The 27,844-nt window shown below is 47.0% G+C and overlaps 1 protein-coding gene across 13 annotated transcripts in view; it reads left to right on the top strand.

Annotated features, from left to right (window-relative positions):
- Nucleotides 1–2,547: 2,547 nt before the first annotated feature.
- SH2D4A (SH2 domain containing 4A) overlaps nucleotides 2,548–27,844 on the top strand; it is a 79,977-nt gene continuing 54,680 nt past the window's right edge. For 2 of the 13 annotated variants that reach the window (XM_085004376.1, XM_085004371.1), the window contains exons 1-4: nucleotides 2,548–2,616; nucleotides 7,374–7,748; nucleotides 21,695–21,854; nucleotides 23,419–23,587. In XM_085004376.1, the coding sequence (XP_084860502.1) occupies nucleotides 7,568–7,748; nucleotides 21,695–21,854; nucleotides 23,419–23,587 (510 nt within the window). In that variant the 5' untranslated portion in view covers nucleotides 2,548–2,616; nucleotides 7,374–7,567. Of the gene's footprint in view, nucleotides 2,769–2,921; nucleotides 2,966–3,457; nucleotides 3,582–4,361; nucleotides 4,565–4,798; nucleotides 4,915–7,373; nucleotides 7,749–21,694; nucleotides 21,855–23,418; nucleotides 23,588–27,844 lie in introns of those variants that run through there. The other 11 variants (XM_085004368.1, XM_085004366.1, XM_085004367.1 and 8 more) reach the window with 7 other exon arrangements.

Below are 27,844 nucleotides of genomic sequence, written 5' to 3'. Positions count from 1 at the left end.
ATATATATATGTTCCCTTTCTCATATTATCTTCCCTCATGTTCTATCCCAGAGACTGGATACAGTTCCCTGTGCTGTACAGTAGGACCACATTGCTTTTCAAAACCAACCTGATGCTGAACGTGAACAAGGAAGAGATAAGACTCTGATTTTTTTGCATTTGAATTAATTTAAAGACGAATGTAAAGACCAATAATTTAGCTCGATATTTATGAAGATGAAAAGCTTGCACAGAGTCATAAAAGAATGAAAATAGTTCAAGATCAAATCTAACTGCTGGCAGAAAACTGAAAACATAGAAGCCCTTCAATATATGTTTTATAATAATTGGTGACTTGACTGAGATTTATTTTGAGATTTTAGTTTTTAGTAAAGTTGAAATGTCTTAGTCTTTTTCTTTCACATCTACTGCACAGTCCCTGAGGGACAAATGTATAACTTACTTTTTTAGGAATTAAAAGTGTGTTTGGGGTTTCTGATACTGATAATAAAAAAACAACAGGAAAAACATTATTGGTGTTTATCCTATTTTCTTTAATAAAGAAAAAAATCTGAAGGTAACTTCATTGTCTGTAGAACATAAATAAATACCCATAAAAAGTGTAAAGTGGCTTTTGAGGCTTCCTGGCGGCAAAGGGGCTACTATGTCTCACAGCTGGGGGGGATGGCCTCTGCTTGACACTGGGCCATATGGCTTTACATGGTCACCCTGGTGGCAGAGATATTAAGCAACATTTTAAAAGGAATGCCAGGGAATACGTTCATTAAAATGTAGGCGATCTGTTTCATGGTATCCATCATTACAAATAGATGACTAGGAGTTCCCATTGTGGCTCAGTAGATTAAGAACCCAACAAAGTGTCCATGAGGATGCGGGTTCAATCCCTGGCCTCACTGAGCGGGTTAAGTATCTGGCATTGCCTCAAGCTGTGATGTAGGTCGCAGATCTGGCATTGCTGTGGTTGTGGTGTAGGGCAGCAGCTGCAGCTCTGATTCAACCCCTAGCCTGGGAAATTCCATATGCTGTGGGTACAGCCCTAAAAAAGAAGAATAAAAACCAAACAGAAAACTAATTTAAAAAGTTAGTAAAGAGTAAATAGATATTTAGCTTTTTTCTTGGAACTCTGCCCTGGGTGGGCATCGGGAACTCCTGAATAGGCGTGCTGGTGACACCCATCCTATGTGTCTCTGACTCACCAGTGACCAGCAGGAAGCAGAGGCTCAGCCCCTGTCTCCTGCCAAGGGCCCGTGGCCCAGACCTACTCTCTGTAGGAGTGTTGCTGCCATGTGAAGGCGACAGTCCCCCCACAACGCATTGCAGATGCCAGAGTCGGGAAATGTTTCCAACTGAGAGCATGGCCCAAAGGGCAGGAAAATAATTCAGGGCCTCGTAATTACATAACAGAGCCCCTTGATGTTTTTTGGAGCAATTTTACCATGTGGAGCATTTGAACTGTAACACATCCTGCATACCTATTGTGTGTCTGGGTGTTGGGTAGGATTCAAACCTTCCTGGGGTAGATTAGTCCTTACTTGATGTTTATGATTTCAAAGAGGTATAAAACATAGAGCTGCTGTAGCAGGCAGTGCTGCAGGGAGGATGGCAACGCAGGCCCTGGCCATCTGTTCCCTGCAGGCCCCTAGTGTCACCACTGGCCTGGCTCCTGGCAAGTGTTCATTAAATGGTTCTCAGATGTGTTAAATGCTCACTTTACAGTTCTTCCACTGCTCCATGCAAGAAGTGTTAGGCTTCCTTCAGAGCTGGCCACAGCAGCGAGCCAGGGGCAAATGACACTCCAGCCAGAAAGACCCTAAGGGGCCATTCATTTAATAAGTGGTGGAACCAAACTGAACCAGGAATTCTCCCCAGATAGGATCTCCAGAATAGCCTTTAAATAGCTAGGCAGGAGGGCTGACCTCTACCCCAAGGCTCTAACTTCTGTAGTACGGGAAGCCTAGAAATGGGAAGGTTTCATTTCTGAAGGAGCAAGTCAGGCAGGCTGCGTGGAAGAGGACCACATCGCAGTCTATAACCTCTCTCCCTGACACCTGCACCCTGGGGTCACCAAAGCAGGCTGTTTGCCGCACACATTCTGAACGTTTCCTCTAGAAGGAACATGCCCCCCTCCAATGTTTCCACGCTGCTTCTACTGAACTTTCCTCCCAGATTTCCTTTTCCCTCCTCGGCCAGCTCCTCCCTCCTTCAGCAACCACCCCAACCTGACTTGGCCGCTGCTCTCAGCATTCCTTTTCTTTCTGCCCTTCTCTTTGGATTTCTTTCATTTTCTCTCCCCGTCCCCGCTGTCTCCAGTCTCCATCTTTCCAGCTGTTCTCCTCTTTGGTCCTGTCCTCCTACAAAGCCACACCCCTCCGGACAAGTGCCCAAGAGTTTGGTAATTTTCTCAAAGTCAACAACAACAACAACAACAACAACAACAACAACAACAACAAAAAGTGAGCTCCAGAGGCGCCAGAACAGAAGTTCAGCCCGCGGAGCGAAGAAAGTCCCGCCCGCCGCCGGCTCAGGCCCCACCTGCCAGGAAGCCTGGGTGCCTGGCCGCGGATCTCACCACCGTCCGCAGGACGCGCGCGGCGGGACCAGTCCCGGTGGCCGCAGGTTCGAACGGACGGGCGGGCTGGGGACGCGCTTGGCTCATGTCGCGGCCGCGTGTCTGTGCAGCCGACTGCTCCTTCTCCTCCCTCGGCACCCGATCAGGCGGCCCAGCCCCGCGCAGGCAGGTGCGGGCCGGGAGGGGCCAGATGGAGCCAGTGAGTGCGGGCGAGCGGGCGGGGGTGGATGGTCCCCGTGGGTTCTGGTCCCGCTGGCGCGCGGCGCGTTCCTCCGCCGGGGGGGTCAGGTGCTGGCGGGGCGGGGCGGGGCGAGTGTCCGGTGTCGGGTGTCCGGTGTTGCTGCGCCGGCGGGAGAGCAGAGGCGCTGAGGGCCGGGCCGGTGGTCGTGGTGAGGGGTACGCGGGGCGGCGGGGCGCGCGGGAAGCTCCTGCTGCAGGCGGGCCGCGTCCCCGAGGGGCGCGAGCGGGGCTGCCAGGGAGGAAGCGTGCAGAAGGCCGGGCAGTGGCCCGTGGGGGTCGCGGGCGGAGGGAAAGGCCGGGTCTGAGGGCGCTTTCTGCCTTTGAGGGTGCGGGGTGGGGCCCAGGGTGGGCGCGCAGGGCCCAGGGTGGGCGCGCCGCCCCCCCGGAAGGCGGACCAGACTGTGGCCGCAGGTGGCCTGGCCGTGACCTTTCCCTGCTCTCTCCCGCCCTCTGGTTCACGCGGGCTCCCCAGAGGTGGCATGAGGGGCAGCGAAGAGGGGCAAAACTGTGCAGGTTTGCTCAGAATTGTCTTACCCTCCCCAAGAGTCACTGGAAGAGGCAAGTGAACTCCCCTCCCTCTCTTTCTAAACTTGGAGTCTGCTCACCTCCTAAAAGGCTTTGTTTGATTGCCTGTTTAATAGAAATGACTTGGGATACAATCATTATTTTTAAGTGAATAAGTGAGTGAAGGCCTATCCAGGTACAGATTTGGCATGTGAGAGGAATTTCTGGAGAAATTCACGTACAGCGATTTTTAAATATCTGAAGAATGGTATGTATTTATCAAATTTACCAAACTGCTGTCACCCATGGTAATTTGTTTTATCCTCAAAAAGAGCCCTTTTGCAGATAGATTAACAAGGTAAAGTTGAGTAAGAGCATGGAAAGTCTGGAAACAGGGCTTTTTAAAAAGAATTAGAATTCAAACTATGTTTTTAACATTAAAGTTACACTGTCCATATTACAATATTTTTATGATTTAGGCTGTATCTCTGGTAAAGTAAGATCTCAGAGTCATTCAAAATACAATTCTTGGAGTTCCTGTTGTGGCTCAGTGGTTAAGAACCTGACATAGTGTCCACAAGGAGACGGGTTGGATCCCTGGCCTTGCTCAGTGGGTTAAGTGAGGATCCTGCATTGCTGCTGCAGCAGCATGGATTGCAGATGCAGCTCTGATTAGACCCCTAGCCTGGCAACTTCCAAATGCCGCAGGTGCAGCTATAAAAAATACCAAAAAAATATAATTACTGTTTTATAAAACAGTGGCTCTGGGAAATATGGGTGCCATGACCCTTTGAATTTTTTGGAAAAAAAATAGCAGATGTGGACTCTTTGCTTGTTGTCATTTCTGTCTTTTAAGAATAGTGCTGCTCAGGAGGAAAAGAGTTAGCTGAGTTTTCCTTTCTACTGGATCTTAAATAACTGGGCAGCACTCAATGAATTGGATACGGAAAGTTACCTGTGTTTGAATAAGTATCCGCACTGATTGTCAGGGAAACCGGGGGAAACCCCTGGTTGGTTAATTTCCTTGTTTCTGTTTCCGCTGACCCAGCCCCACTTGCGTCTGGAACTCCGCACTATAATGTAGTTGTATTCCTAAGATGACAAAGATTCAAGTTCAGGCTCATTTCGTGGCAAGGAGACTGAGTCCGAGGAAGGGAAGTGACAACGCAAACATCCACAGCTCAGGAGAGGCAGAGCTGTGAGCCAAGAGCTTCCTGTGCTGGGTTTGAGGAAGGAGTTCCGTTCACACTGGTGGGTGCTCACAGCCTCCGAGTGGCATGCATATTATTCAGCCTCACCCCACAGAAAGGTTGTAAACTATGTTCCCAAGTTTCCCCTGAGGACACGGGGAGGCCAGTGTCTTTCCTTCAAGATCCACTTTAACGTCAAAAATCTATTTGCTGCAAAAGGCAAAACGGCACAAAATCGCAGCTGTGAGGTCTTGACTGTGTCCCTTCCTGCCATCCTTCTGCCCCCTGCCCCCAGTGCTGCTCTCGGTGGTGGTAGGAGGGGGACTGAGGAGGCTCAATACTCAGTGACTGACTGGGCATCAGTATCTGCGCCTGCGCCAACATGACGTCACTTCCCGCCATCTTGCCGGGGTGAGGGCTTTTCAATGCCCAGCGTCCCCAAAGCCCACCTGCAGTTACAGAGATGAGGCTTCTGCCTCCCAAGAAGGACCCTGCCTCATGTACCTTCGGTTCACCGTTTCCGCTGCCTCTAGAATTTGCTGGTTTTCATTCTGAAACTTCACCCGTGGGACCTCATCCTGATGATGTTCTGATTCTGGGCTCACGGAGAAAACCTCCTGCAGTGACGTGGAGCCAAACCGCCCAGTGCCGCCCCTTTCCATCTTCTGTGAAATGGGCAGAGGGAGGGACTGAACACCAAGGTTATGGTGAAGGTTCATAAGTTACTGCATGTGCAGGGCTCAAGGTGGTGGCTGCCCAGCAGGAGTCAGCGCTTGTCACCAGTGCTGGAGGGAGGGGGCGCTGTGAAGGTGGCACGTGCCAAGTTGTAGTTTTTAGGCTCTCCCCACACCGTCGGTGTTGTTGTCACCCAATTCAAAATGGGGAACAGAGTAGAAGTTTCCAGCTTCCCTGAGCAGCTCCTTCTCCACGTGTTTTATTCCTATGAAAGTCAGGCCTGGTAGAGGCGTGTGCCAGCATGAGGACGTTTACCGGAATGTCAAGGACTCATTGACTTTGGTTTCTTACCACTTGAACTGGGAGGACCACGGTCAACTGAGCAGAGGAACTGCATTCTTCCTGCAGCTCTGTCATCTACAGACCAGGGCTCGGCCTCTGGAAACCTCTCCGTAGTGTGGATTTAGTTGATCCCACCCCTGGAGAAGGTGTGAGACCCCAAAGTCAAGAAGCCACCACAGGACATCAGCTCTGGCTGTGATAGCCTTTGTGGGTCACCTCAAAGCAAAACACAAAGCTAGCAAGATAGCTTGGGAGGGATGGCCATACCTGAGTTAAAGTCAGACAGCACCTTTCATCCTTTAAATTTTCTCTTAATATTGTGTTCTGTTTAAGATCCATTATTCGAATGCTGCATCCAATAGGATGCAGTTAGCAGGAATCCTAGGAGCCTCAGCTAAGGTCCCTGCTACACAATGACTGGTTAGTGAATCTAACCACAGGCTGTGTATGCACACCACTCTGGGTACCTTGGCTGGTGATTACACTTGTCTCAAAAGAGTTGTGTAAGTGGAGAAACAGCTTTGCAAGGGGGACAGGGAGGAAAGGAAGGGGGAAAGGAGGAGGGAGAGAAGGGGCAGGGGAGGGAAAAGGGGGAGGGGGAGGGTAGGAAAAGAGGAGGAGGCAGGGGGAGGAGGAGAGGAAGCTGCAGGGAACTCCCAGGGGGTGGGAGGAGCACCCCAGTCTGGCTGGGGAATAACCAGTTGATGGAACTGGGAGGAGTCATGGTGTGGCTAAGTGACTGGTCTGAAGTTTAAGAGCCTTTGGACTTAGTTTGGAGAAACAAGATATTTGAGAAGGCGTGGTGAGATTATGGAGGCATTGTATGCAAAAAAAGATTAGTCAATTTCTTATACCATAGGCGATCCTGAAAAGTTGCAAGAAGTAAATTTTTTTGTGTGTATCCCATTGTATTGAAACAAAATAAGGGTCTTTTTTTCCCCAGAATGGAAATCTATGCATTATTTCCTTCTGATGACAAAAATATGAAGGTTTGCTTTTTTTTAATAGACCAAATAGAAATGTATAAAGTAGAATGAAATTGCAGTGGAGTTGACACCCCTGTGTGTTCAGGTCCAAGGCGCCACCCTTTGAGAAACTCACTGTAGAGCTAGGACCCTTTGTGAGGAACCCAGTCACCTTGTCACTCCCCCAGTTTATCTGGTCTGTAGATTTAAATCTGGCTAAATTAGGTTATCAAGAAGAGGTACACCTAAAACCTGGTGACCTTCCAGAATGTACATGAATGTTCTCTCCTGCACCTGGTCTGTTCTCTTGATTCTAGCGAGTTGTCTGAATGTTGCATTGTCCTTTTGTGAAGATGAACGTACATAATGGTGTTTGTTTAGTGCTACTTTTAAAAGGCAATGAGAAATTGCATTGTGGTCTAATTTTTATTCTTTTTCCTTTCTCAAGCCTAGCTCTGGCTTGGTTTGGGTTTGGGTGGGTCATTCTCCAAAATCTCAAAAATGGCATTTTCTTTTGAAATAAGTTGTTGGGAGAGAGCCTTTTAATTTCTTCCTGTGTCTTTGTCTCTTTAACTCTGTTCTTAGCCATGAACTTGGTGGTTTGTTGGGCTCTGAGGTAATAGTATGTTTGCTCAGTTGGGAGAAGGCCAAATGTCTGTTAATTTTTTTGTTTCCCTGAGACTGACCTGTAAAAAGTTATGATTTTTTTTTTTGATAAAGTATCTTTGGAAATTACAAGATACAGGTTATACAAACAAAGCCTGCCTCAGCTTTCTCCTGAAATGAAAAGCAATACTGTATTTCCTCCAGGCTTTATTCCCAAGCCTGTCCTTGACCTGCATCTCTACCTTTTAACACTACCTGCATTTTGGCTATCTCTCTTTGCAGGTTCATGCACGGCATTTTGGACAGGATGCTTGGTGTCGCGAACCCAGAGCCAGTTTGCTGAATTACTGTCCAGGCCCCTTGAGTCTCTGGGAAGGTCTGCAGGTGCCTCCAAGTGCCAGCTCAGGTCGAGTCAGCCCAGGAAGCTGTTTTCAAGGGCTTCTGCCACGGGTGTAAAAGACTCCAGCCCTGCAAAGATGCTGAAACAGATACTGTCCAAGATGTACATAGACCCTGATCTGCTGGCAGAGCTCAGCGAAGAACAGAAACAGATCCTGTTCTTCAAGATGAGGGAGGAGCAGGTCCGCCGATGGAAAGAAAGAGAAGAAGCAATGGAAAAAAAGGAGTCCTTGCCAGTGCAACCCAGGCCAAAGAAAGGTAAGCAAGCGGAGCTTGCCTCTCCTGTGAGCTGGCAAGTGGAATGTCCCCTTGCTTGTTTCCTCATTTCACACCAGCCAGAAGCAAGCCAGGCTCGAGGCCTAGTCTGGCAGGTGGACCCTGGGTGATACTGAGATTCTAATAGTGCAGTTTATCAACTTGAAGTCTCCCTCTCTCTCTCTCTCTCTCTCTCTCTCTCTCTCTCACACACACACACACACACACACACACACACACACACACACAAACATGCCCAGACCACAATTACTGTGGAGTTCTGAGGCCAAAAGCAGATCTCTTATTTGAAACCAGACTGACCTTAAGCTGCGGGAAAAAGTCACCCAGGGAGGTGGACTTGAGAATGAAGGAAGGTTTCTATTCCCTTTTGGTCACAGACCAAAAGGATTTTGCTACCAGCCTAGAAGTCCTGGTGTCAGCCTCTCAATGGTGTCTGCATGTCCTAGACTTTAAGAGATTTTTCTTTGAGTTATCTTTTCGAGGAGGCAGTTCCCTTTTAAAATGCAGATACTGCTAAGAGGAAAAAAGTTGTAATACGAATCTTATTTAGTGTGAGTTAATTTTTCAGATGTAGTTCTTCTTCCTGACCCAAGGAGTCCCAGGTAGTTTGAGAGGGCCTTTGGGGACCATCAGGAGGAATTCCTTGTACGTTAGGTTTAAAGCATATACACACACAGACATGGAGTAGCACACATTGCACACACACACGCACACACACACACCCTGCCACCACACACATATTCTGTTATGGATGAATGCCTGTGTCGTTTATTTTATTTTTATTTTTATTTATTTTTATTTTTATTTATTTATTTATTTTTGTCTTTTTGCCTTTTCTAGGGCTGCTCCCGCGGCATATGGAGGTTCCCAGGCTAGGGGTCTAATCAGAGCTGTAGATTATGCCAGAGCCACAGCAAGGTGGGATCTGAGCTGCATCTGTGACTTACACCACAGCTCACAGCAACACTGGATCCTTAACCCACTGAGCAAGGCCAGGGATCCAACCCGCAACCTCATGGTTCCTAGTAGGATTCGTTAACCACTGTGCCATGATGGGAACTCTGTGTTGTTTATTTTTAAAAAAAGTTTTCAAGGTCACTTACAGAGAGGCATTCAGATCAATTTCTCTTCATTTTTCAGGAAGCCAGGAAAAACCGAATTTGATAAAACCGTTTGGGGTTTCAGAGACTGTGAAAATGAATCCCACTTGTGTGCTGGTACCTACACAGACACAAAAAGGAAGTCCATTTAGTGACCTTTACCTTCTACTGCCTTTTTATTAGAACCTTTTTTTTTTTTCAATCAAACCTTTATAGTGATATGGAAACAAATACAAATACCTCATTTATTATTATTATCAATATCAGCTATTTTTAAATACCTGTTTTGCAAAACACTTTGACATGCATTATGTCATCTTTGCAACATTTCTGCAGAGTTGGTATTAATTGTCCTGTTTTACAAATGAGAAGACTTAGAATCAGAGAAATTCAGTAATAAATGCAAGGTCACACCACCATTTGGTGCCCAGATCTGTGGGGTTTCCCGGTACCCTACGCTCTCCAAATAGAGACTCGTTTTACCTTCGAGAGGTGACATGTCCAAACTGAAGCCTGAGCTTTTATCTTTCTGAACAGATTGAGTAGTATTCCGTTGTAAATGTGTACCTCATCTTCTTTATCCATTCATCTGTTGCTGGACATTTAGGTTGCTCCCTTGTGTTGGCTGTTGTAAATAGTGTTGCAGTGAACAAAGGTGTGCATGTATCTTTTCAAATAGCTGTCTTTGTTTTTTTTCAGATAGATGCCCAGGAGTGGGATTGGTAGGTCATAGGGTGGTTCTATTTTTAGTTTTTGAGGAGCTTCCTTACTGGTTTCCACAGTGGCTGCACCAATTTACATTCCCACCAACAGTGTACAGGGTTCCCTTTTCTCCACATTCTTGCCTATATTTGTTATTTGTGTTCTTTTTGATGATAGTCATTCTGATAGGTATGAGTTGATATCTTATTGTGGTTTGGGCTTGCGTTTCCCTAATGATTAGCCATGTGGAGCATCTTTTCATGTGCCTGTTGGCCATCTGCATTTCCTCTGTGGAAGAATGTCTATTCAGTTCTTCTGCCCATTTTTTAACTGAGGTTTTGTTGTTGTTGTTGACTTGTTTGAGCTTTTTATATATGTTGGATATTAACACCTTGTTGGTCATATCATTTGCAAATGTTGGGTGAATATATATTTACAATTGTTATATCTTCCTCTTGGATTGATCTCTTGCTCATTATGTAGTATTCTTCTTTGTCTCTTATAACAGTCCTTATTTTAAAGTCTATTTTATCTGATTTAAGTATTTCTACTCTGGCTTTCTTTTGATTTCCATTTTCGTGAAATATCCTTTTCCATTCCCTTACATTCAATCTGTATGTGTCTCTAGATATGAAGTGAGGCTATAGTAGGCAGGTAGTCTTGTTTCTATATCCATTCAGGCACTCTCTGTGCTTTGGTTGAAGCATTTAGTCCACTTACAGTTAAGGTAATTATCAATATGTATCTTCTTACTGCCGTTTTTTAAATTGTTTTGGATTTTGTTGTTGTTGTTGTTGGGGGGGCACACCTGTGGCATGTGGAAGTTCCCAGGCTAAGAGATGAATCAGAGCTGCAGCTGCAGGCCTACACCACAGCCACAGTAACATCAGATCTGAGCCATGTCTGTGATCTGCACTGCAGCTCATGACAATGCCAGATCCTTAACCCACTGAGCCAGGCCAGGGATCCACATCCTCATGGATACTAGTCAGGTTCATTACCACTGAGCTGCAATGGGAACTCCTGTTTTGGATTTTTTTTTTAGGCCTTTTCCACCCTTTCTTCTTTTCTCATGTGATTTGATGATTATCTATAGTATTATGTTTAGATTCCTTTCTCTTTTTTGTGTGTATATCTATTATAAATTTTCGGTTTGCTGTTACCAGGGGGCTTATATATAATAGCCTACAAAAGACATGATTTTTTTAAGTAGCTGAAATCTTAACTTCATATGCATTTTAAAAACCCTGCTTTTGTATGTTCCTCCCTCACAATTGCTGTTTTTAATATCATTTTTACATCTAGTTGTTTTGTATATTCTTTAACTGCTTATATGTTATTTTAATGCTTTTGTTTTTTAACTTCCTTACCAGCTTTATGAGTGAATGATTTCATACCTTTACTGTATGTTTGCCTTTACTGGTGAGCCTTTTTCATTTTTTAATTTTCTTATTTCTAGGTGTGGCTTTTTTTTTGTTTGTTTGTTTGCAGATGTTCCTTCAGCATTTGTTGTACATCTGGTTTGGTGATACTAAATTCTTTAATTTTTTTTTTTTGTCCTTGTGAAGGTTTTGATTTCTCCTTCAAATCTGAAAGAGTGCTTTGCTGGGTAGAGTATTTTTGGTTGTAGGTTTTCCCCTTTTATTATTTTAAACATATCTTGTCACTCCCTTCTAGCCTGTAGAGTTTCTGCTGAAAAATCAGCTGATAGCCTTATGGGAGTTCCCTTGTATGTTATATGCTTTTTCCTTGCTACTTTTAATGTTGTCTCTTTTTCTTTAATTTTTGTCATTTTATTTACAAAGTGTCTTGGTATATTCCTCTTTGAGTTCATTCTGTATGGGACTTTCTGTACTTCCTGGACTTGGGTGACTGTTTCCTTTCCCAGGTTAAGGAAGTTTTCAGCTATTATGTCTTCTAATATGTTCTCAGATGCTTTTTCTCTTCTCTTTCTGGGTCCTCTATAATGCAAACATTGGTATGCTTGATACTGTCCCAGAGGTCTCCTCATTTCTTTTGTTTTTTTTTTTTTCTTTTTCTCTGTTCAGCAGCCGTGATTTCCACTACTCTGTCTTCAAACTCACTTACCTGTTCTTCTGTATCATTTAATCTACTATAGTTTCCTTCTAGTGTATTTTTCATTTCAGTTATTGTATTATCTGTTTGGTTGTTATTTATATTTTCTCTTTGTCAAAAACGTCTAACTTCTCGCTCTGTGCATCCACTCTCCTCCCAAGTTCTTTGATCATCTTTACAATAATTACTCTAAATTCTTTCTTGGGCAAATTGCCTGTCTCTACTTCACTTATTTCTTCTTCTGGGGTTTTATCTTGTTCCTTCATCTGTGACATGTTCCTCTGCCATCTCTTCTTGTGTCCCAGCAGTGCCCTCCCCTCTCACCATCCAAGCTATATGGTCTAGGGGTTCCCCCTAAGAGGTCTGTGTGATTCCTTCTGTTCTGGGGTCTGAGTATGTTGGCTATCTGGTAGGCTGGTGGGTTGCCAGCCCCTGCCTTGTGCAGATGCTGCTGGTTGCCCTTTAGAGGAGCCTGGTCACGAGGTGGTTGGTTAAGGTATCCTAGGGGACCCTGGGGTGGTGGGTGGAGTCAGCATCCCAAAGACTCTGGGGCTGTTGCTCACCCACTAGCAAGTTAAGCCAGGTCATGGGGTTAGTGCCAGATTTTTGGAAGGCAGAGCTGGGTCCTGAAGTCTGGCTGCAGGGCCCAGGGACCCCACAGCTCATTTCCGATCATTGGGGGAAGGGACGTCTTGACCCAGGTGAGTATAGAGTCTGAGGTGTCCTGAAGCTTGTGTTGGCCTGTTAGTGGGCAGGAACAAGGCCCAGCTGATCCCAGCATAGAGTCTAGCCTGCTGTGGGTGGGCTGCATCTGTAGGCTGTGGGACTATAATTTTTTTGCATCTGGTGTCTGCCCCCTAATGGGTGAGGCTGGTCCAGAGACTAATGCAGGCTTCCTGGAGGGCAGGGCTGATGTCCACCCACTAGTGGGTGGAGCTGGGTCTTGATTTTCTGGTGGGCAGGGACACATCTAGGGGTGTGTCTAGAGGCAGGTGTGGGCTCAGGAAGTCTTTAGGAAGCCTGTCTGCTCTTGGGTGGGACTATATCCCCACCCAGTTAGCTGTTTGGCCTGAGGTGTCTCAGCTCTGCTGCTGTTGGGTGGGGCCAGGTCTTGGCAGTAATTTGCCAAGATGGCAGCTGCCAGCAGCACTGTTCTCAGGATAGAAGGTTCCCCAGTACATCTGCCCCCAGTGTCTACAGTCCCAGGGTGAGCCCTAGCCACCCCCACCTCTCTGGGAGACTGTCAAAGACTAGCAGATAGGTTGGCCCAAGGTCCTATCAAATTACTACTTTTGCACTGGGTCCTGGTGCATGTGGGATTTTCTGTGTGCTGTTCAAGAGCAAAGTCTCTGTTTACCCCAGTCCTGTGGGATTCCCAAAATTAAGCTCCATTGGCCCTGAAAGCCAAATGCTGTGGGGACTCAAATTCCCAGTTCAGGACTCCCAGGCTGGGGAGCCTAATATGGGGCTCAGATCTCTCACTCCTGCAATATGATTCTTCTCCAGTTTGTGGGTCACCCACCCAGAGGGTATGAGACTTGATTATTCTACAAGGCTGCTCCTCCTACCTGTCTCATTGTGGTTCCTTCTTTATGTCTTTAGTTGTAGAAGATCTTTTCTAGAAGTTTCTGGTCTTTTTCATCAGTGGTTGTTCTACAGATGTGATTTCAGTGTGCTCATGAGAGGAGCTCAGGGTCTTTCCACTCTGCTATCTTGGATGATCTTCTCCTTTGTATTTTTTGTTATTTTTTTTTCTTTTCTTTTTTTTTTAGGGCAGCACCTGCAGCATATGGAAGTTCCCAGGCTAGAGGTTAAATCGGAGCTGCTGCTGTCAGCCTACACCACAGACACAGCAATACCAGATCCGAGCTGCAACTGTGACCTTTACACCACAGCTCATGGCAATGCTGGATCCTTAACCCTCTGAGCAAGGCCAGGGATTGAACCCACATCCTCATGGATACTAGTCGGGTTTGTTACCACCAGCCGCAATGGGAACTCCTCCGCCTTTGATTTTTTAATGGGACTGCTAGGAAATGTATAACTCCAGGCAGAGCTCGCATTGGACAGAACCAGCCAGTGCTGTTTGAGCTGACAGCATGACAGACCTGAGCTCTCTGCTTAAATATATTATCTCATTAATAATCACAGCCAAGCCTGGAGCTAAGTTACCATTCACAGATAAGGAAAGCAAGGCTGAGGGCCCTTAGTTCACTTGACGAGGCAGTAGATAGCTGCCTTGAGTATGTGACCTTGAGTCTGACTCTCCCAAAGCTGATGCTGCAACTAACCTGCCACCTGCCCAGTTTGCCTAGAGCTTTGTAACAGTTCCTGTTGTCTGCGGGTGCCCTGCACACGTCTGAATGTGTGCTTGCATCGGGGCCCTGCCTGGAGCCTTTACTCTGTGAGATGTTCTCTGGTAACACACAAGGAGAGGCCTCATTTGGTAGAGGCTGCCCAGCACCGGGGCCTCTCTCTGGCTGGCAGAAACCTCATGCAGGAGGCTGTGCTCTGTTCACCATGTGTGGTGCCAAGGGGCTCCTTGTGTGCCCTGGAAACAGACCAGGGCTCCTGAAACTTCATCTGTGCATTCTCATGGGTTTTTTTCACATGATGATAAAGCCTTGGTTTGTTCCACTTTCCATGTCTACTTCCACCCCTGCCATCACTCCTGACCCACCTCGGTGACCTCTCCTGTCAGATGCAGTTCTTACTTCGGCCACATCCAACCCTGTGAGTTGTGTCTCAGAGTCTCTCTTGCTGTCTCTGTGACTCTTTCTTCTCTGTCTCTGCCTGACCCTGACTACCTGTGTCCTCCATCAGTGTTGATAACTTCACGGTGGGATTGAGGGGCCCTTAGACTCCAAGGAAGATGTACTGAAAGCCTGGACCAGGAAAATGCACACAGAGGGCGTTTCCTTACAGTTTCCCAATGTTCACAGACCCCTCAAGCTCATTCACAGACCCATGGACGAGGTCAAGTTTAAGGTCACTATTATCACCCTGGGGCACCTCTTATACTCTTCAGGGTTAAACACCACCTACTGCCAGTGACTATCCCGTGTTGTGAAGCCAGACCGCTCACCTGTTACCCAGTGAGCATCACCGCTCAGCAGATCCTTGGGTCCTGCAAGCTTGATGCCAACGGAGTTCGTCAGCATCACCCCAGTCCTCCCCGCCCCCCAGGCCTGGTCCTGCCCTCAGTCTCCACCGTGACCTGCAGTCCTGCTCTGTCCAAAGTCACCAGAGCCAGAAATCCAGGGGATCCTGGTTACTCCTAACCTCACCCCATCTGCTCCATCCCACAGAGCTTTCTCCACCCACATGCTGGTCTGTGAGTGCCTGCAGGGCAGCAGCCTTGTATGATGTGTTTCATTTAATCCTCACGAGACTCTGGGGAGGTGAACGTTACCCCCTTATTCTTACAAATAAGGAAATAACCTTGGAGGAAGTAGTTTATGTGGGTCAGAATTCGAACTCAGATCTACTCCATATCTGTTCTGAGCCATAGCCACCAGCCCTGTCTGAGCCCCTAACTCTGGGCTGGATTGTGTAGCGGGCTTAGCGTCTTATGTGGGGAACCCCGTATGTTCAGGGTTACTGGCCATCCTCCCCTTTCACCCTCCTGAGTGTGACTCACCTTCTCACTTTGTGCCATCACCTGACCTGCTTCCTCGGCCCATGGTACCCTGCAGGTTCTCCAACATCATTTCTGTTCTTTCATCTCTAAAATAAGCATAAACATTTTTAACATTTTAAAAGATGGACTCGTGTTAGTAACTTCAGCATTATTACCCAGGTAACTCCCTGAAGGACTTCCCCTGGCCCCTCCTGCTCTGTGGGCCCGAGAGAGCATGTGATGGTGACCCCACACCCAGCTTGCTCAACAAGGCCCTGCGCACATTTGATTCCTGCCATTCCTATGGGTGGGTTTCCTTTATGCTCTGAAAAGTGTTTCAGTTTGGGAGTTCCCATTGTGGCTCCATGGTAATGAACCCAACTGGTATCCATGAGAATGTGGGTTTGATCCCTGTACTCGATCAGTGGGTTAAGGATCTGGTGTTGCCGTGAGCTATGACGTGCGGTGTAGGTCACAGACAAGGCTCAGACTCTGCTTTGCTGTGGCTGTGGTGTAGGCTGGAGGCTGCAGTTCAGATTCAACCCCTGGCCTGGGAACTTCCATATGCTATGGGTACGGACTTTAAAAAAAAAAAAAAAGAATAGAAAAAAGGTTTCAGTTTGGACAGTGCACTGTGCACTAGAGGCTGCTCTAAACACAGGTTTTACCATCTCACAGACAGGTTTTGAATTCTGGTTCCAACTTTACCAGCTCGATAATCCTGGGCCTGAGCCTCAGGGGCTAGTAATAGCTCCTGGTGATGCTCTAGATGTTTAAAGGCAGATTTGGCATGGGCACGAGGCAGAAGGGGCATGACCATAGCAGCTGAGTCCTGGAGGCCCTACCAGCCAGGCTCTTGTCTTTAGGTTTCTGGGGTGGAGGTGGGGTGTCCTAGAGAAGTGGTCAGAGTGGCTGGAGTTCAGGGAGCACATGGACACTTCACAGCCTGGCACTGGTGGGAGCCCTGCTTAGGTCCTCTCTGGTGACTCCCTCTCTTTTCTTCCTTCTGAATCAGGACTCTTTTCCCTCCTTTTTCTTTTGTGTGCTAAATGGAGCACATGCTTTTCCTTTATTTATTTATTTATTTATTTTTGTTTTTTGGGGGGCCGCACCTGTGGCATATGGACGTTCCCAGGCTAGGGGTTGGATTGGATCTGCAGCTGCTGGCCTACACCACAGGCACAGCAATGTGGGATCCAAACCATGTCTGTGACCTACATCACAGCTCATGCAACACCGGATCCTTAACTCACTGAGTGAGACCAGGGATCGAACCCTTGTCCTCATGGATATTAGTCAGATTCGTTACCACTAAGCCACAAGGGGAACTCCTGGACTTCTTATTTTAAATTGAAGTGTAATTGATTTACAATATTGCGTTCATTTCAGGTGTACAACATAGTGGTTTGAGTTTTATTGCAGACTATATTTAATTATAGGTTATTACAAGATATTGAGTGTTGTTCCCTGTGCTTTACTGTAGGTCCTTGTTGTTTATCTGTTTTATGAATAGTAAATGGTAGTTTATATCTTTTAATCCCAAACTCCTAATTTATCCCTTCCTCTTTCTCTCCATTGGTATCTATAAGTTCGTTTGCTATGTTTTTAAGTTTTGTATGTAGATTTATTGGTATTAATTTTAGATTGCACATATAAGTGATATCACACAGTATTTTTCTTTCTCTGTCTGGCTTATTTCACTTAGTATGAGAACCTCTAGTTGCATCCATATTGCTGCAAATGGCAATATTTCATTCTTTTTTATGGCTGAGTAGTATTCCATTGTATATATGTACCACTTCTTATCCATTCATCTGCTGATGGACACTTATGTTGTTTCCATGTTTTGGCTATTGTGAATAGTGATGCTCTGAATATTGGGGTGCATGTATCTTTTTGAATTAGAGTTTTTTTCCCAGGTATATGCTCAGGAGTAGATTGCTGGATCATACAGCAACTCTGTTTTTAGTTTTTGAAGGAAGCTCCATACTGTTTTCCACAGTGGTTGTACCAATTTACGTACTTACCAACAGTGTAAGAGGGTTCCCTTTTCTCCACACCGTCTCCAGCATTTATTATTTGTAGATTTTTAAAAAAATGATGGCCATTCTGACTGATTTGAGCTGATACATTATAGTTTTGATTTGCATTTCTGTAATAATTAGCGATGTTGAGCATCTTTTCATGTGTCTGTTGGCCGTCTTCATGTCTTCTTTGGAAAAATGTCTATTTAGGTTTTCTGCTCATTTTTTGCTCAGGTTGTTTGGTTTTTTTTTTTTTTTTTTGATATTGAGTTGTACAAGCTGTTTGTATATTTTGGAGATTAACCTCTTGTTTGTCACATCACTTGCAGATGTTTTCTCCCATTCTGTAGGTGGTCTTCTTGTTTTGTGGATGGTTTCCTTTGCTGTGCAAAAATTTATAAGTTTGATTAGGTCCCGTTTGTTTCTTTTACTTTTATTTCTTTTGCCTTGGGAGACCAATCTAAGAAACTGTTGTTACAATTTCAGAGAATGCTTTGCCTATGTTCTGTGCTAGGAGTTTTGTTTTGTTTTGTTTTTAGGCTGCACCTGCATCATATGGAAGTTCCCAGGCTAGGGGTTGACTCCGAGCTACAGCTGCCAGCCTACATCACAACCACAGCAATGCAGGATCCAAGCTGCACTGCGTCTGTGACCTATACCACAGCTCACAGCAACACCTACACCACAGCTCACAGCAACACTGGATCCTTTACCCATGAGTAAGGCCAGGGGTCGAACCCACATCCTCATGGTTACTAGTTGGATTCATTACCACTGAGCCACAACGGGAACTCCTCACCTAGTTTTATGGTGTCTGTCTTATAGCTGTGGACCCTTGCTTGGTCATTCAGACCAAGAATGTGCAGCTAATTCTTTCTGAGTGCTTGTCATGTGACAGGCCTGTGAGTTCAGATTCATCACCTCAGTTTTATCAGAGAGGGAGCTCAGGCTTGGAGAAATAAAGTGATGTATACATGGTCACATAAAGAGTTGGTAGAAGCACTGGGATTTGAGTACAACTTCCTGGCTTTATGCAATACAGGGCCTAAATTTACCTCCTTTAGCCTGATGTCTGGGTCCTCTGTCAGGTGGACCCCCTGTTCCTCCTGTGTGACTCTCAGCTCACATCCAGGTGACTTTTAAGAACTATTTCACTCTGGGGGAGATCAACAGTTCCTCATGGACCCTCGTTGATTCCCTTCTCTGGTCATTTTTTGGAGGGGGGTGCACCGTGGCATGCGAAAGTTCCCGGCCAGGGATTGAACCCTCGCCACAGCAGTGACAACCCCAGATCCTTAACCTGCTGAGCCACAAGGAAACTCCCATCTTCTCTGGTCTTTGTGTGCAGACTAAAGCTACCCCTATTTTGTATCTAAATTCCATATCCATCTTCCCAAACTGAACACAACATGTTCTCTGTTCTCCCAAAGCATCCTCCATCCTCTGAATCCTACTCGAACTCCATTGTGGTTACAGTGTATGTCCCCCTGCACCATCCCCTGGCACTGTAGCATCCCTCCCCAAGTTGCATTACATCTGCAACTGACTGGTTGTTCAATGCCCGCCTCCTCCAATAAGAATATGAGTCCCGAGAACAGGGCCTGGTCTGTCTCTATTCCAAGTATATCTGGGACATCTTTACAGGTCCTGGCGCCCAATAGATTCGCAGTGAAGTTCATTAAGTGAGTGACCTCACACCTTGCTCTTTCTCCCCAGGCTGTGGGTGACGTGCAGGAGGATGGCCATGTCAGTTGCATCCCAGGTCCCTGCAGCATCCCGCTGTGCGTGGTGCTAGCATTAGGAATGAACCCCGCAGAAGCCCTGCTGGCTTTCCTAGCATGACTGCCCTCCCTCTTCTGGGTTTAGGGAGCTGTGTGGCCCCCCTGAAGCCCCCGGAGCTGTCAGAGCAGAGACTCCTGTCAGTGCTGCTCCGTTTGATCTCCTTCCCTCTCCCCTCGTGCCCCCTGCCACCTGAGCCACCACGTCTTTATCTTCACCACCCCTCCTTCAGAAATGGCAGGACCCTGTTCTTCCCTCTGCTGCACCCCCACCCCCCCCACCCCGACCTTCTGTTTCTAAGGCTCTCCTGTGTTTACGGGGTTACTGTCCCCGCCCAGGGCCACGCCTTCCCCAGGAATTATGTCACCACCTGGCCATGCTCTGGGACACGCTTCAGGGACCTGAGTAGAGCTGCTGGGCCTCCTCCCTCCTGCCTCCCAGCCCTCAGCCACCTTTAGGTGTCCTCCTGCTTACGAAAGCATTGGAAGGGTGGGGGGTGAGGTGGGCAGAGTGAAAATACTCTGAGTTACTAGGGGTGGTAGTAAAGGGGGTGATGAGGTGTCCCCACTTCCTCCCCTTCCTCCTATCAGGCATTTCCTCCAAGGAGGCAGAGCTGACCCTCCAGCACATCTGCATCCAACTGTGCCCAGAACGTTTGGCTCTTGTCCTGGTGAGGGCCGTGACCACCCCACGTCACCCCCAAATGTGCTATTTAGAACACCATTATACCCCAGAACGTTTCCGTGGCCCTGAGGCGAGTGGAAGGTGCCAAAATAAAGAGCAGACCTGACTCTGAGCAGCCGCTTTTGAATGTGTCCTGAGGTAACCCTGGAAACCATCTTTTTCCTCTTTTTTTTTTTTTTTTTTTTTTTTGTCTTTTTAGGCCTGCACCTGCAGCATATGGAAGTTCCCAGGCTAGGGGTCGAATCGGAGGTGTAGCTGCTGGCCACAGCCACAGCAATGCCAGAGCTGAGCCTCATCTGTGACCTACACCACAGCTCACAGCAACACCAGATCCTTTAACCCACTGGGCAAAGCCAGGGATCGAACCCACGTCCTCATAGATTCTATTTGGGTTCATTATCACTGAGCCACGATGGGAACTCTTGTGGAAACCATCTTCTACTTCCGATGACATGTCCATGGCCTGGCCTGCGTCCCAACCACTGCCCTGGGTCACATGCACACTCAGCATCACTGGCTGGGGTGGGTCCTCAGGCCCAGGCATCTTGATTAGGACTGGCTGTGGCCATAACAGCCCTGGTGGGTGCCTGCTGGGGCCTTCTGAGTTAGGACTGTCCCCGACCTCTCCTGGGAATGGCCCACCATCCCGGTTCCTGAGAACATGACCTTGGTGGCCGCATCTGATGAGCAGGAGCTAGAATGAATGCAACACAGCTCCTGAGACCAGTTGCAAACACCAGATTTCCAGTAGCTTCCCCACATCTCACACTCCAGGGTTCGAGTCTCCAGCTGTGTGGTAGTAAACAGCAGCAGAGGGATGGTGACACCAGCTCCTCCTGAGTACCCATCCTGTGGGCAGGGGCCGGGGAACAAGCCGGCATAGCCCCTGCCTCCTTCCCACAGCCTCCCCTGCAGCAGATGTTAGTATTCTCATTTTGCAGACAAGGAAATTGAGGTTGAGGGAGGGTAAACCATTTGTCCAAGACACACAGCTAAGTGGCGGGGCCAGGATTCAAACTAAAGCCAGTCTAACTCTAAAGCACAGGCCTTTTACCCTTTAATGGTGTAGATAGTGGATATGCCAAGCTCTGGAACAGCTGGGTACAGGAACATTCTTTTTTTTTCAGGTCGCACCCACAGCGTATGGGAATTCCCAGGCTAGGGACTGACTTGGAGCTGCAGCTGCCGGCCTACACCACAGCAACACAGAATCCAAGCTGCATGTACAACCTACACCGCAGCTCATGGCAACGCCAGATCCTTAACCCACTGAGTGAGGCCAGGGATCGAACCTGCGTCCTCATGACTATTAGTTGGGTTCATTACTGCTGAGCCACAATGGGAACTCCTGATTCTTCACCTGTTGGCTCTGTTACCCTACAGGATAATGCAAACAACGCACGCTTTTTCCCATCTCACCATCCTGCCTTTCAAATTGGGCTTGTGCAAAAACCGTATCTATCATATTTTCTTATTTATTTATTTTGCTTTTTTTAGAGCCACACCTGTGACATATGGAAGTTCTCAGGCTAGGGGTTGAATTGGACCTGCAGCTGCCAGCCTACCCCCCAGTCATAGCAACAGCAGACCTGAGCCGAGTCTGTGACCTACACTGCAGCTCATGGCAACACCAGATCCTTAACTTACTGAGCAGAGCCTGGGATCAAACCTGCGTCCTCACAGATATGTGTCAGGTTTGTAACTCACTGAGCCACAACAGGAACTCCCATATCTGTCATATTTTAAAATAAGCATCCCTCAGCCACCGCCACATCCACCCTTGCTGTCGCCCCAGGATGCTGCTTGTTTTGAGCGGGCTGGAAGGCTTTGCCTCATCAGAATCCCCCCCGACACTCCCCAAGACCCTAAATGCCTTAAGGATGGGAAACCTAGTAACCCATGACTACAGATGTTTGTTCAGTCTGAATCCTGTTTTGCTTACAGACAACGGCAAATCCGTCCATTGGAAACTGGGAGCTGATAAGGAGGTCTGGGTGTGGGTGATGGGCGAGCACCATCTCGATAAGCCCTACGATGTGCTCTGCGAGGAGATTCTCGCCGAGCGGGCGCGGCTGAAAGCAGAGCAGGAGGCCGCAGAGCTCAGGTATGAGATCCGCTCCACGCAGCAGGGCCCCGTAGGGCTTGAGGCACGAGGGTGACCTCCCGTCTCTGGAACGCTCCTTTAGGTTGCCAGTGACTCCTTTCATTTTCACCATGCCACCACGTCGGCTGTTTCATTTCCCCACTTTGACGTGGACACGATCCCCCAGGGGCCCCGGGCTACGCTGGAATTGTTCTGGAGCCTCACAGGCTGGAGGAGTGAGGGAGGCACAGGGACCCTCAGGCTTTAGGGCAGGCAACTGAGCCAGTGGGCCCATGGGGGCTTGTCTGTGCCAGGCGCTGGGGGTCCAGAGAGGAACAGGGAGCAGAAACAGGCATGTGCACAGGCTGCTGTAGGTACTGTGTCTGAGGCCGAGCAGAGCGCTCTCTGAGCCCACCAGCGTGATACACAGAATTGGCCCTAGAAAGATGAGTAGTTTTGCAGCTACAGCAGGTCAGGCAGGAAACCGCAGGCAGTCAAGACCCCTCAGATGTGAGTGTGGGCGATGCTTTGGCTGATAGTCACTTGCATGTTCAGGGTGCACATGGGCTGTGGTAGGAGAGGGGGCCTTGCTCTAAAGTGCCTTGAAAGCCAGAGTTAGAGGTTGGACCTAATTCTGGGGACAGTGAGGCTGTTCTGAGTGAAGAAGTGACACAATCGAGTGGAGATACAGGAAGGTAACTGGGGTGGAGCAGTGAGGCAGGGGGTGGGTCCCTTAGGCGGGGTGCCGGGGTGGCCTCACAAAGCCCCCTGAGTGTCGGCAGCCCTATGTGACTGGGGGAAATGGAAACAGACCGTTCCTTAGGGCTGTGACTTCACAACTGGAAGTGGACCTGTGGAGAGAAAGGAACTACTTGCTGCTGGTGACGAGAGCTTAGCTTTTGAGCTGGGAGCCGGGTTCCAGTCCTGGCTGCTGTGTGGCCGCAGATAAGTGATACCTTTTTTTTTTTTTTTAATTTTTTTAAGGGCCACACTGATGGCATACTAAGGCTCCCAGGCTATCAGTCAAGTCAGAGCTGCAGCTGCCAGCCTACACCACAGGCACAGCAACACCAGATCCGAGCCTCATCTGTGACCTGCCCCACAGCTCTCATGGCAAAATGGATCCTTAACCCACTGAGCGAGGCCAGAGATTGAACCCGCATCCTCATGGATACTAGTCGGGTTCGTTACCACTGAGCCACAACAGGAACTCCAGTGATACCTTTTTGAATCTCATAACAAGGCAAAGATAACAGCTTTCCCCACAGGGTTGCTATAGATTGTTAGTATCTTCTTTTTTTTTTTTTTTTTTTTTTTTTCCTGGCCATGGCATGCAGAAGTTCCCAGGCCAGGGATCGAACCCAAGCCACAGCAGTGACAATGCTGGATGCTTAACCACTAGGCCACCAGGGAACTCCTAAGTGAATATCTTTAAATACCTAGCGAAGGCCCTAGCATATCATCAGCACTCAGGAAATGGTACCCATTACTGTTTTTCACATAGTTTGAATGTAGACAGCAACTTTGGAAACACAGTCTTTGTTGAAGAATGTTTTTGATTAATTCCCTGTTTGTTTCTCTTCAGAACATCTCAGTCCAGAGAATCTACCGGCAGCTTGAAAACAAAGTCACAGGCCTTTGATGTGCAAGCACCAGGTGACAAGGAGAGTCGGGTGGGCAAGAAGGCGGCAGAGGAGGGGGGACAGGGGCAAGGCTGTGGGCCAGCTCCATCCCCCGAAGAGCAGAAAACTCCTGTGAGTCTTTCATGTCTGTAAACGTGGGAAATTTCCTGACTGGGGGAGATAAAGATATGGGGCCACTGTCAGGATTTTCAGCTGGCTTTTCCGGGGAAAATTCCTCCAAACTCAAAGGCCCTGCTCTTCATTCCTTATTGGGGCCTTGGGGAATGGCTCACCTACTCCTTCACAAACAACCTAAAGCACCCTTTTCACAGGAGAAGGTATGAAGAAAGAACGCTAGAAGTTAAATTGTGCATTTTAGGTGTTCCCGTTGTGGCTCAGTGGGTTAAGAACCCAACATCGTGTCTGTGAGAATGTGAGTTCAATCCCTAGCCTCACTCAGTGGGTTCAGGATCTGGCGTTGCTTTGGCTGTGGTGTAGGTCGGCAGCTGCAGCTCCATTTGGACCCCCTAGCCTGGGAACTTCCTTGTGCTGTAGGTGCGACCCTGAAAAAAAAATTTTACATTTTAAGACACATCCAGGGTTACTTTTACCTGTGATTTGCCCCCTGTAGCAGGTAGGCAGATTCTTTCTTGAAGGGCCAGATGGTGGGCCACAGAGCTTCTGGGCGGCCCTGGGGCGTTTGTCACAGGTGTGCATAGGTGAGCGGTGGCATGGCTGTGGCAGGTGGAACTTTACGTACTGGGCAGGTGGGGCCGGGGTTTGGCCCACAGGTTGTGGTTCGTGGGACCTGTTCTGTAGCACTGGCACCTCCGGAGTCTAGATTTTGTCCATATGAGTCTCCCTGTTTGTTGAGGACAAAGCAGCGATGCCTCTTGGCTTCATAGATTCTGCCTGTGACTGTGGAACAGTTGCTGCCTCAACACAACAGAATTTTCTACTCAGGACTGGAATGACTTCTCTTAGGTTTCAGGTGGCTTGAAAAGCTCACACATAATTTGCTGCTTGGATTATGGTTCAGAAGCGTAATAAAACTATATTATGAAGTATTTCTTCTAAGAATTTAATTGCCCTGAGAGCTAACGGGGGATTTGCAGCCATGTGCCTTCCATTAGTTCTCTGGTTCTGTGACACTGTGTGAGCTCCTTGCCTCTTAAAGAATGTTAAGCGGGGGTACTGTTATATATGTGTGTATAAAGATAGACAGACAGTCATATAGATAAACATATAGATATTGTGGTGAAGATAAATAGATAGATAAATAGGTAGACACATAGATACATAGATAGTCATACCGATATACAGATAGATAGATTATAGGTAGATGGTAAGTAAATAGAAATAGTAGATGGATAAATAGATAAACATATAGATATACAGATAGATAGATAAGTAGGTAGAGAGGTGGTAAGTAGACAGGTAGCCAGATAGATAAATAGAAGGTAGATAGGTAGATGATTGGTAGATGGATAGAGAGATGATAGATGATAGATGAGTAAACATAGATATAGAGATAGATTATAGATAGGTGGATAGAGAGATGATAAGTAGATAGGCACGTGGGTAGGTAGATAGATAATAGGTGGATAGATAGGTAGAATAGATAGCTAATAGGTAGATAGATGACAGGTGGATATATAGAGATGATAAATTGATAGGTAGGCAGATAGATGATAGATAGTAGATAAATAGGTGGAGTAGACAGATAATAGGTAGGTAACAGGTGGATAGATAGGTAGAATAGATAGGTTATAGGTAGATGGATGAGAGATAGATAGAAAGATACAGACATTGAGGAGAAGATTCCCAAGATAGATCACTTTACTCATTCGGTGAACAAGTACCCGTTAGGTGCCAGGATGGAGCCTATGATGCAGGAGTGAAAATAGAATCACTGTTGTCATGAACTTTATAACCGAGAAAGCAGGGAGCAACTTCACATAAAATATCATTTCAAAGGGTAACGGCGCTCCGAGGAACTGGGTGTGTCGGTGCCTCCCTTACCCTAGGACATTAGCGTCACAGGAGTGTGCAGAATAGCTCTGCAGGGGTCTTGGAACAGGAGATGACTTCAGAGGGAGACTGGGCCTGGCGATTCCTGCAGAGGGACAGCTGGGCAGGGCTTGGTGGCTGGGGACAGGGCAGCTTATGTGCAGAGGGAGGAAGTGATGGGGTGAGGGGCTGGGTAGGGCCAGACAGGACAGGGTCTTAGGGGTGACCTCTGTGTTCTGACTCATTTTGCAAGAACAACTAGAAATTGTCAATGATTTTTGAGCAGATATTCATAATTTGAAAGGAAGTGATCATTTATGCATGAGAGTAGGTGAAGGAGTGAGGTTTCTGTCACAACCCAGGTTTTTAAGGAGAGAGGTTTCCTGGGAGAGTTAGGGTGTCATCAGCATAAATAGAAACCAGCAGCTGGAGGGGATACTGGATTCAAAGAAGGCAAGTCTGGTTTAGAGGTATCAAGGATTTCTCTTGGGGGTTCCCACTGTGACTCAGTGGTAATGAACCCAACTAGTATCTCTGAGGATGTGGGTTTGATTCCTGACTATGCTCAGCTGTGGTGTGGGTCTCAGACTCGGCTTGGATCCTTCGTTTCTGTGGCTGGCAGCTGCAGCTCTGATTTGACCCCTACCCTGGGAAATTTCATATGCCATGGGTGTGGCCCTAAAAACAACAACAACAAGAAATATCAAGGATTTCTCATGCCCCTGAAGGTAGTAATGTAGAGGTAAGCTGGTTTTCTGCACAATGATAAAGTACACACAGTTTGACTTAGAGTTTGAAAGCTTCTTCTCATGTTTTTATTTCACTTTACAACACAATGTAAGTATAATTTTTGTCGTTACAGATGAAGTAGTTTAGGTTCAAAGAGATTGATTTGCCCCCAAATCTCAGAAAGTCCTCACTTTGGTATGTCTGCTTTAATTTCCGTTCCTACCATAACTTGGAGGCACTTAAACTAGGTTCATCGTCTTCTCCAGATCTGCTCCTTAGACAAGAAAGAACTCTGGTGAGAACCAAGACAAGAGCTTTGGGAATCATGTGATGCATGTTTCCAAAATGCAATCCAGATTTGCACTCTGAAGATTTTCATGTTTCTGCCATAATCTAGCCATGGTATCTAAAAGAATATTGTCATGTCTTTATTTTTTTTAATTTTAATTTTAATTTTTTTGCTTTTGAGGGCTGCACCTGAGGCATACGGAAGTTCCCAGGCTAGGGGTCGAATCAGGGCCGCAGCTGCCAGCCTACACCACAGCCACAGCAACATGGGATCCAAGCCGTGTCTGCGACCTACACCCCAGCTCATGGCAATGCCGGATCCTCAACCCCCTGAGCGAGGCTAAGGATCAGACCCACACCCTCATGGATACCAGTGGGATTTACCACTGCTGAGCCATGACAGAAACTCTCTGTCATGTCTTTCAAATGTCATTGTCTATACAAGGCCTAAAATTTATTATAAAAAGAAATATCATAAGTTCCCACTGTGGCACAGTGGTTAAGGATCTAGTTTTGCTGCAGCTGTTGTGTCGGTTGCAGTTGCAGCTCGGATTTGATCCCTGACCTGAGAACTTCCATATGCCATAGGGCAGCCAAAAAAGAAAAAAATCATCAAGCAGTTTTTGTTGAAGTTGGCGATCATAATACTTATCTCAATAGCCATGGATGAATTTAAAGAGCAATCAATTTTCCAGAATTATAAAAAAAAAAAACCTTGAAGGGAAATCAGCTCTAGGTTTCCTAAAGTAAAATGGTCTTGGCTTTATAATGAGTTTTCATATGACAGATCATCACCAGAAAACCTGCCCTATATTCTAATAAAGTTCTGTAGACCTGAGCCTGAAAGCACTCCTCACTGGTCTGGTCTAATATCTCCAAAAGGCTATGGAAAATAGATGCAATTTAAATTCAACCCAAATGTTGATGTGCCTTCAGCATGCCGAAGTGCTTGTGTAAGAGTTAGTTACTTGTGAAAGGTGGTACTTCCCATTAACAGTGGCCCCTTGTATTTTACTAGGGTGTGAGAATGGACTGGATTTTTGCATTCATGTCAGCCAGTGTCTTTTCGGCTCTGCTCTGATTGTCTTATGAAAGGCAATCAAGGCAAACATGTAGTCTGGGACCTGCTTGGGTCTAGGTAGGACTTGGGGCAAATCCCACAGTGATTCCTACATTTTACCCACTAATAATTTCGAATGAGATGAAGTCAGCTTCAAAGAATCCAAGGTCAGATTTCCCACTGTAGCTCCGCGATAATGAACCCAACTAGTATCCATGAGGATGTGGGTTCAATCCCTGGCCTCACTCAGTGGATTAAGGCTCCAGCATTGCCATGAACTGTGGTGTAGGTGGCAGGCCTAC

The sequence above is a fragment of the Sus scrofa genome, chromosome 17 (genome assembly GCF_054392235.1).
Source record: "Sus scrofa isolate SSC_HxYL_T2T_F1_AM1 chromosome 17, Sscrofa_HxYL_maternal_Yorkshire_Landrace_v2.0, whole genome shotgun sequence".
Taxonomy (NCBI): Eukaryota; Metazoa; Chordata; class Mammalia; order Artiodactyla; family Suidae; genus Sus; species Sus scrofa.
Note: the sequence above shows the minus strand (reverse complement) of the source record. Positions and strands in the feature narration are given on the sequence as shown.